The sequence below is a fragment of the Piliocolobus tephrosceles genome, chromosome 21, assembly GCF_002776525.5.
Source record: "Piliocolobus tephrosceles isolate RC106 chromosome 21, ASM277652v3, whole genome shotgun sequence".
Classification (NCBI taxonomy): domain Eukaryota; kingdom Metazoa; phylum Chordata; class Mammalia; order Primates; family Cercopithecidae; genus Piliocolobus; species Piliocolobus tephrosceles.
Window position 1 is genome coordinate 9,578,075 of NC_045454.1, and position 10,285 is coordinate 9,588,359.

General features: G+C 53.3%; 1 protein-coding gene across 1 annotated transcript in view; it reads right to left on the reverse strand.

Moving 5' to 3' along the window:
• Positions 1–3,783, reverse strand: part of SULT2B1 (sulfotransferase family 2B member 1) — a 54,263-nt gene extending 50,480 nt beyond the window's left edge. The window contains exon 1 of the mRNA XM_026457353.1: positions 3,713–3,783. Within this exon, the coding sequence (XP_026313138.1) occupies positions 3,713–3,783 (71 nt within the window). The remainder of the gene's footprint in view (positions 1–3,712) is intronic.
• Between the last annotated feature and the right edge of the window lie 6,502 nt (positions 3,784–10,285).

The following is a 10,285-nucleotide window of genomic DNA, read 5'->3' on the forward strand; positions in this document are numbered from 1 at the left end:
GAAGGAAGGAGAGAGGGCAGAGGTCAGTCCAGGCAAAGGACAGGGCACTGGTGCGTGCAAAGGCCCGAAAGTGGTGAAACCCTGTCTCTACTAAAAATACAAAAATTAGGCGGGGCGCAGTGGCTCACACCTGTAATCCCATCACTTTGGAAGGCCGAGGCGGGCAGATCACCTGAGGTTAGGAGTTTGAGACCAGCCTGGCCAACATGATGAAACCCTGTTTCTACTAAAATATAAAAAATTAGCCGGGCGTGGTAGAGTGTGCCTGTCATCTCAGCTACTCGGGAGGCTGAGGCAGAATTGCCGGGTGACAGAAATCCCAGGTGACAGAGCAAGACTCCATCTCCAAAAAATAATAATAATAATAATAATAAATTTTTTAAAAATTACCTGGGCGTGGTGGCACTTGCCTGTAATCCCAGCTACTCCAGAGGCTGAGGCAAGAGAATTGCTTGAACACAGGAGGCAGAGATTGCAGTCAGCCGAGATTGTGCCGCTGCACTCCAGCATGAGCCACAGAGCGAGGCTCCGTCTCAAAAGAGAGAGAGAAAAGATCTCTCTGGGATCCCTGTGGAAGGAGCCAGATAAGCAAAGGCACTGTGGCAGGGAACAATGTGGCCAGAAGTAATTCGAAATAATAGAGTAGATAGGCCGGGCGCGGTGCCTCACATCTGTAATCCCAGCACTTTGGGAGACCAAGGTGGGTGGATCACCTGAGGTCAGGAGTCGAGACCAGCCTGGCCAACATGGTGAAACCTTGTCCATACTAAAAGTATAAAAATCAGCCGGGCGTGGTGGCAGGTGCCTGTAATCCCAGCTACTTGGGAGGCTGAGGCAGGAGAATCGCTTGAACCTGGGAGGCCCAGGTTGCAGTGAGCCGAGATTGTGCCACTGCACTCCAGCCTGGACTACAGAGCAAGACTCCATCTCAAAAAAAAAATTACCCGGGCGCAGTGGCACGCACCTGTCATCCCAGCTACTCGGGAGGCTAGAACCTCAGAGTGCCTGCTACGCCTCCCATCCGGGCTGAGTCCACCTCCTGGATCTCGCTCCTTCCTGGTCTTGCTCATCATCTGTACATTTCCTCTTCAGGGCGTGATATAGTCAGGCTTCCCTGGTTCAAATCTTGGCTGTTCCCTGTTTGGCAGCTGTGTGACCCTAGGCAAGTCACTCAACCTCTCTAGGCCTCGTCTCTAACACGGGATGACAGTAGTCAGAGTGGGTTCATCTCAGATGGCTGTGATTATTAGATGAGGTAATACACCTGAACCTAGGAGGCAGAGGTTGCAGTGAGCCAAGAGCGTGCCACTGCACTCCAGCCTGGGTGACAGAGCCAGACTCAGTCTCAAAAAAAAAAAAAAAAAAACAAAGTAGTAGAGGAGTTGGAATGCAGGGGAGAAGGCTGGGGGCGGGCTGGGTGAGGGCTGGGGCTGAGGAATTCACAGGATGGCTGGGAGGAAGGGAGGAGCAGCCTGGGACAGCTGAGGTGGTGTTGGGGGGAGATGAGGAGGCCTGAGCTGGGGCTGTGGCAACCGACAGGAAGAACGGGGCAGAGAGTCGGGGGAGGGGGTGGGGATTGGGGACTGACAGGCTGGGGGCGAGCAGGGGGGAAAGTCGGGGCCAGGAGAAGCCCTGTGGATCTGAGCCAGTGATGTGGGGTCGGGGGGGGGCATCCCTGAGATGGGCAACCCAGGAGGAGATGTGAATTTGGGGGGGGCTGCTGAGTTCAGGGGGATGTGGCGTATCTGAGGGGGCCCGAGAGGGAGACACCCAGGAGGAAGCAGGCCCCAGGGGGATGCTCAAGTGGGCTCGCTGGGGAGAGGCACGCTTCCTGGCCTAGGGGATTCCAGAAGAGCCTGGAAGTTTGAGGTCCTAAGGGCACCCCCCAGGGCGATGCAGCCATTCAGGGCTGGAGGAGTCCTGTGGGGAGGGCTGTTCTCCCTCACGATGAGGAAACTGAGCTTCGCAGAGGGTCAATGACTGAACCAAGGTCACCCACTTAGCGAGCACACTCAGGGCATTTTATGACCAGCTGGCAGGGCCTTAGCAGAGATAAAAAAGGCTCCCAGGTGCCTGGATGGGGTGGGGGTGAGGCCTTCCCAGAGGCGAGCTGGCTTATCTGTTTATCTCCGGAGGGAAGAATTGCTGAACTCAGAAGGCCTGGATGAGCCAGTGTTGAGTGCTGAATGCTGGGGCCTCCCTCAGGCAGAACTGGGCCAGCCTGGTCATGGCTCTCAGCCCAGGAGGCCCAGAGACACTAGCAAGCTTGTCTAGGTCACACAGCAATCAGGATTGAACTGCTCCGGTCTCTGGAGTCCCAGGCACCCAAGAAGGCCTCTCCATGCCCCAGGTTCTGGCTGAGGGAGGGGAGGGGAGGGCCTGAAACAGTGGAATGAAATGAGGCAGCCAGGCGCGGTGGCCCACGCCTGTAATCCCAGCACTTTGGGAGGCCGAGGCAGGTGGATCACCTAAGGCCAGGAGTTCAAGAACAGCCTGACCAACATGGCTTTTCTACCAAAAATACAAAATACCAAAACCCCTTTTCTACCAAAAATACAAAAATAAAATTAGCCAGGCATGGTGGCAGGCTCCTGTAATCCCAGTTACTTGGGAAGCTGAGGCTGGAGAATCACTTGAACCCGGGAGGTGGAGACGGCAGTGGGCTGAGATTGTGCCATTGCATTCCAGCCTGGGCAACAAGAGCGAAACTCCATTTCAAAAAATAAAATAAAATAAGAAAGGAATGAGGCAACTGGGCTGAGAACAGGTCTTGGTTGTCCTCCTCCTCACAGCCCACGGTGGCTGGAGGGGTCCAGGCTGCCAGGAAGGTCTCACTTGGCAAGAGTATAAGATACAAGGGGTTGCAGATTGTCTCAGCAGTTCGCTGTGTGATATGGGGCAGGCTGCCTGCCCTCTCTGGGCCTCTGCACACTCACCTGAAAAATGGAGCCACGGGGAGGGGGTAAAGGGACATCACCAAGGCCGTGAGGAGCAGGAGAAACCATAGGCTCTGGGGTGAGACAGACTGGCTTCAGATTTGCTTCCAACTTTGTAATTGCGGTCATGTCGCAGTCCCTCCCAGCCTCAGTTTCCCCACCTGGAAAGCAGGTGCTGTCAAAGTGCCTGACTCATCCCCAGGAACAGGGAGTCACGCTGAGCTCACGGAGGTGGGCAGTGCTCTGCTCTAACCACTCTTAGGATGCCTGCAGAGTCTGGAGCCTGCCCTCTCAGCCCCAAGCCCCCCTAGAACACAGACTCCCTCTGGGTCTCAGCGGCATCCCAGTTTCTCCCATTTCACCCCAAACACCCCCGTTATTTCAGGCTGGCATGGGGTGTCCTGGGTACTACAGGCCGTTGTGTTTCCTGAGCAACTACTGTGCACCAAGTGGCCTGCTCTCTTCCACTCCTCTATCAGGGAGACACAGAGCTTGTGAGCCCCTTTGACAGACAGAAAAACTGAGTCCCGGAGAGGGACAGGGACACCCCAGGCATCCCCGCTGGTGACTCAGCACGGCCGAGTCCTCACTCCCTTCTCAGGAGGGACCTGTATACCACGCTGGATGCCCCAGCCCAGCCCAGCCCCGCCAGCCAAGTCTGGGCTAGGCCTGCCGCCATGGGGGGCTGGAGGCCACCCTTGCCGCAGCCCCTGGCTCCCCCAAACAGCCACCTCCTCCCTGGGATCTCCTGGCTCCTGCCCAGGTCTGGGCCTCACCTGATTTCCGAGATGTCAGGTTCATAGGTGTCCCACAAGCCCGGGATCTGGGGCTCAGCGGGCCCGTCCATGGCAGGTGGGTGAGGGTGGGGAGGGGAGGACGAGCAGGGAGCAGGCGGCACGGAGGCCAGGTGTGCGCAGCGACAGCGTCTGCCACCTGGGGAGCCCGCCAGGTGCCTACTCCGTGCCCGGCCCAAGGGGAGGGGCAGCACCCAGCCGGTTTTCCCAGCTGCTACCCACGCCTCCGACAGCGGGGAGAGGCCGGAGGGAGTCACCCTGCTCTGAGGGTGGGGAGGAGCAGTGATGGGCACGTCCTGGCGTCTGGTGCTCAGCTGGGGGCAGAGTCCAGGGGGTCAGTGTCAAGCCCACACTGGAACCTTCTAGACCGGCAGTTCTGGGCCTGTGGACGCCCACCTGGAGCCCACGTTGCTCATTTGGGAAATGGCGCTGATCTCACCCATCTCAGCGAGCTCATTCATTCACTCATTCATTCATTCCTTTATTCATTTGAGAAATATTTACTGAGCATCTCCCGTCTGCCCCGCACTGTTCCAAGCACTAGGCCATCGCTAGGGACGGGCGACAGAAACTCGCCTTCACAAGCTGATGCTTAGGGGCACCCTGGAAACACACACAGGGACAGAGGCACAGCCAGGACCACAGCAGCACAGACAGGGTGGGAGCCAGGGAGAGAGGGAGAGGGCGGAGCGCGTGGGAGACAGAGACCTAGAGGGGGCTGAGATGCACAGGGGCCAGAGACCTTGAGAGACCCAACAGAGATACACAGAGGGCGGAGACAGAGACACACAGAGACCCAGAGGAGAGGAGACAGAGACACACAGGGGCCAGAGACCTTGAGAGACTCAACAGAGATACACAGAGGGCGGAGACAGAGACACACAGAGACCAGAGGAGAGGAGATAGAGACACACAGGGGTCAGAGACCTTGAGAGATGCAACAGAGATACACGGAGGGCAGAGACAGAGACAGATAGAAAGGTCAGGGACAGGGACAGACACAGATATGAGACACAACTGCCAGATATGGTTGGGCATGAGAGTTTGAAGGTCACAGCCCTGGTTCAAATCCCAGCTCCAGTGCCTCCCAGCTGTGGGGCCTGGAACCAGGCTCAGAGGCTCATCTTGCCTTGGTTTCCCCATCTGTGAATGGCACCCGTCGGGCTGCTGTGAGGACTGAGGGAGGCACTGTCAGCTGCTGGTGGAGCATCTGGTGCACAGTGGGCTCAGCATACACATACACAGTGTTCTCTTCTGTTCTGCCCCTACCCCAAACCCTGGCCCTCCCCAGCTGTTGGTCGCTGACCCGTTAGAGTCCTGGAGTCTGCCCACGAAACCAGTCTCCCCGCTAGTGGTGGGAGGTGCCTGTAATCCCAGCTACTTGGGAGGCTGAGACACGAGAATCACTTGAACCTAGGAGGTGGAGGTTGCAGAAAGCTGAGATCGTATCACTGCACTGCAGCCTGGGCAACAGAGAGAGACTCCGTCTCAAAAAAAAAGAAAAGAAAAGAAAAGAAAAAAAGCCAAAAGAAGGCCTGCGCAGTGGCTCATGCCTGTAATCCCAACACTTTGGGAGACTGAGCAGGGTGGATCGCCTGAGGTCAGGAGTTCGAGACCAGCCTGGCCAACATAGTGAAACCCCATTCTACTAAAAATACAAAAATATAGCAGGTTATGGTGGCAGGTGCCTGTAATCCCAGCTATTCGGGAGGCTGAGGCAGGAGAATCGCTTGAACCCTGGAGGCAGAGGTTGCAGTGAGCCGAGACGGTGCCATTGCACTCCAGCCTGGGCAACAAGAGCGAAATTCCGTCTCAAAAAAAAAAAAGCCAAAACAAATAAAATTGTATTTACTGACCAATTATTGTTGCATAGGTGAGGGGGATGGAAGATGTCAGAGTCATCTAACAGATGCAGAAAGGGGGCCCAGAGAGGTGATGTGACTTCTCCCAGGTCACACAGCACTGCCTGCCTTCACTCTGAGGGTGAGCAGAAGAGGAGGGTTCTGGGATATCCCATCTCTCAGTACACCACCCCAAGACCCGTCTCCAGGAGGCTGAGCTGTGGGAGCGCCCACCCCTGCCCCCAGCCACCACTGACTCCACATCCTCAACATTCTGCCTTGGTACTTTCAGTGTTAAGCCTTGATGTTCCCTGCTGTGAAAAGGGCTCTCCTGCAGGGTGGGTGGAAGGGTGAGAGGGCCAGGCTTCCCCCTCTGAGGCTGAGTGAACCCCTCTGATGTCAGAGGTGGGGGACTGAACCATGACACCCCACCTGGCCTCGGGCTGGACTGCCTACACCTTTGTTTTCTATTCAATGACCCTTTGTCTTGGCTCTGTGTGTTGCTGGGGCGGGGATGTGGGGAGAGTCTGGGGAAAGGAATGCCCAGGTCCTTAGGGGTCCCGAGAGGGAAACTGGCAGGCAGGTGGGGAGGCAGCCGTGGGGCACAGGAAGGTTGGGGAAGGGAGCAGTAGGGCCTGAAGTTGTACCTGAGTGGGCAATGGCTAGAAATTGGCCAAACTAGGAGGCCTAAGACCCAGGGGAGGCTTCTACTGCAGGGCCTTCGCCCTTGCTTTTCCCCCACCTGGCACACGGTTCCCGATACTTGGGAGCTTCATGGGCTCCCCTCGTGCGAGTCTGCCCAGTGTCACCTCCCCCAGGCTCATCCACCAACTTCTCCATTCGTCTTTCCTGTTTTACTGTTTCCCAAAGCACTCATCACCATCTGACCTCCTAAATGTTTTGCTTCTTTGTCTTGTTTATCATCTGTCTCCCCACGAGACTGTCGACCCCATGAAAGAAGGGCTTGTTCTATGTCACATCTTCAGTTGTTTCCCAAGGGAAGAGCCTGGAATATAGTAGATGCTCAATAAGTGCCGGTTGGTGGAATGAATGAATCGTCAGAGGAAGACGTGATGGAATGAGTGAGGGTCATAGTGGTGCAAGGAGAAGTCCGTCGAATCTCTGTGGAAAATGAGGAAGGAGCTGAGGAGATGCAAAAGCCTGATTCTGGGAGGCGAGAGGTCCACTCCCAGAGGTGGCAAGGAAGAACCAGAAGACACCAGAGTGACATTTTAGCCAATTATGGGAGTGCAGGGATACTAGTGGAGACCATCAACCCCCAGAAATGAATCTGAGGGAATTGGACATCTGGGAGACAAGGATGAGACTAGAAGGATGAAGGAATGGGCCGGGCGCGGTGGCTTACGCCTGTAATCCCAGCACTTTGGGAAGCCGAGGCAGGTGGATCACGAAGTCAGGAGTTCAAAACCAGCCTGGCCAACATGGTAAAACCCCGTCTCTACTAAAAATACAAAAATTAGCCAGGAGTGGTGGGTGCCTGTAATCCCAGCTGCTCAGGAGGCTGAGGCAGAGAATTGCTTGAATCCAGGAGGTGGAGGTTTCAGGGAGCCGAGATTGTGCCACTGCACTCCAGCCTGGGTGACAGAGCAAGACTCGGTCTCAATTAGAAAAAAAAAAGGATGAAGAGTATGGGAAAATGCAAGTGGAAAACCCAGTGCCACTTGGTCATGGGTAGTGAGAGGAGCAAGGATTATACACGCATTCATTCCTCCAGCTGTTCATCCCTCTATCTATGCATCCGCCTGTCCCTCTATTCTTCCATCATCCATCCACCCAACCCATTCATCCAGCTACCCAACCACTTATCCAATCATCCATTCAACAGCCATCTATCTACCCATCCAACCATCCATCCCTCCATCCATTCATCAGCCATCAAACCATCCACCTCTTCATCCATTCATCATCCATCCATCCATTCATCCATCCAACCTTCTACTCAATCATCCATCTATCCAGCCATCCATCACCCATCCATCCATTCATCATCCATCCATCCATTCATCCATCCAACCTTCCACTCAATCATCCATCTATCCAGCCATCCATCACCCATCCATCCATTTTTCATCCATTCATGTAGCCACCCAACCATCCAACCATCCATGTATCCATCCATCCTCCATTCATTCAGCCATTTATTCATCCAACCATCACCCAACCATTCCTCCATCCATCCATTCATCACTATCTATCCATCCATTCATCACTGTCTATCCATTCATCCATCCAAGCATCTACTCAACCATCCTTCATCCATCCATCCATCCATCCCTCCCTCCATTCATCCACTCAGCCAGGTATCCATTTAACCAGCCATCTATGCATCCATCTTTCTATGCATCCTCTATCCATTCATCCATCCTTCCAACCATCTACCCATCCATCCATCCATCCATGCATCCACTCATCCATTCATCCAGATATCCAATCATCTATTTCTCCAACTAATATCTGCAGAGACCTCCTCTGGGTCAGTCTCTAGTATTGTGTCCACAAATAAGACAGGTAAGTAAATGGCTTAGACCTGTGCTGTCCATCTCAGAAACCACTGGCCATAGGTGGCTATTTAGCACTAGAAATGTGGCAATGTGACTGAGAAAGTGGACATTTTCCATTTTATTTCATTTTAATTAATTTCAATTTAACTTTAAAAACAGAAACAGCATAAAATACTCTCCCCTTAAACATGACATTAATGCCTTGGTAAGTCTCCATTTTAATGTAACTTTTGGAAATTGAGCATCAAAATTGAGATACAAAGCATATAAAACATCTCATGGGTAATTTTTATATTGATTACATGCTGAAGTGGTGATATTTTAGATACATCAAATTGAATAAAATCTATTCCTACAATTAATTATTTTCTTTTCTTCTTTCCCTCTAGTCCTTTTTTTTTTTTTTTTTTTTTTTTTTTTTTTTTTTAAAGACATTTTCTCGCTCTGTTGCCCAGCCTGGAATGCAGTGGCACAATCTCGGCTCACTTCAAGCTCCGCCTCCCTGGTTCACGCCATTCTCCTGCCTCAGCCTCCTGAGTAGCTGGGACTATAGGTGCCCGCCACCACGCCTGGCTAATTTTTTGTATTTTTAGTAGAGATGGGGTTTCACCATGTTAGCCAGGATGGTCTCGATCATCTGACCTCGTGATTTACTCACCTCTGCCTCCCAAAGTGCTGGGATTACAAGTGTGAGCCACTGTGCCCGGCTGTTTTTTTGTATTTTTAGTAGAGATGAGGTTTCGCCATGTTGGCCAGGCTGGTCTTGAACTCCTGACCTCGTGATCCTCCTGCCTCAGCCTCCCAAAGTGCTGGGATTACAGGCATGAGCCACCGCACCTGGCCCTTCCAGTCTTAAAGCTGGAGAAACCTACAATTAATTTTACCTGTTTCTTTTGTGTTTGTTTTTGAGACTGAGTCTCACTCTGTCACCATCTGTGCGATCTCGGCTTACTGCAACCTCTGCCTTCCTGGTTCAAGCTATTCTCCTGCCTCAGCCTTCCGAGTAACTGGAGTTACAGGGGTGTACCACCATGTTCAGCTAATTATTTTGTATTTTGTATTTTTAGTAAAGATGGGGTTTCATCAGGTTGGTCAGCCTGGTCTTGAACTCCTGACCTCAAATGATCCGTTCACCTCAGCCTCCGGAGGTGCTGGGATGACAGGCGTGAGCCACTATGCCTGGCTACCTATTGCTTTTTTAAAAAAATGTGGCAACTTGTGGTGTGTGGCTTGGAGACTATTTGTATTGACTGCTGGCTCAGGCTAAGTTCTGTGTGCTTTGCATCCTGGCTGTAGAGGCCAGGACCTTCTTGGGAGGCCAGGAATGACTTCCCAGGAAAAGGATGCCCCAGTAGGCAAAACCAAGGACAGAGGAACTCACCAGGTGGGTAGGTGGGACTTTAGTGGAAAAGGCATCTTGGTACAGGGCCTGGCAGGGACAAAGGCCTAGAGGCTGGAAAGACACTGGGAGGTGTTTCCGCCAGGCCAAAGAGGGGGCCTCTGGGGGCCGGGCTCAGTGCCTCACCTCTGTAATCCCAGCGCTTTGGGAGGCTGAGGCAGGAGGATCGCTGAAGCTTAGGAGTTTGATATCAGCCTGGGGTACAAGGCCTCATCTCTACAAAAAATGTTAAAATTATCTGGGCATGGTGTCATGCACCTGTGGTCTCAGCTACTCGGGAGGCTGATGTGGGAGGATCACTTGAACCCAGGAGGTTGAGGCTGCAGTGAGCTATGATTGCACCACTGTGCTCCAGCCTGGGTGACAAAAACAAAACAGGCCAGACGCGGTGGCTCATGCCTGTAATCCCAGCACTTTGGGTGGCCAGGGTGGGCATACCACCTGAGGTCGGGAGTTCGAGACCAGCTTGACCAACATGGAGAAATCCCGTCTCTACTAAAAATACAAAATTAGCCGGGTATGGTGGCGGGTGCCTGTAATCCCAGCTACTTGAGAGGCTGATGCAGGAGAATTGCTTGAACCTGGGAGGCGGAGGTTGCCGTGAGCCGAGATCGTGCCATTCATTGCACTCCAGCCTGGGCAACAAGAGCGCAACTCTGTCTCAAAACACAAAATAAACAAAACAAAACAAAAACCCCCCAAACAAAGACCAGCACGGGGGATAGGGAGGTAGTCCTGGGTTCCTGGGTAGGGGTTGACTGTGAGGGCGTCCAGGGACACTCACACCCATCCC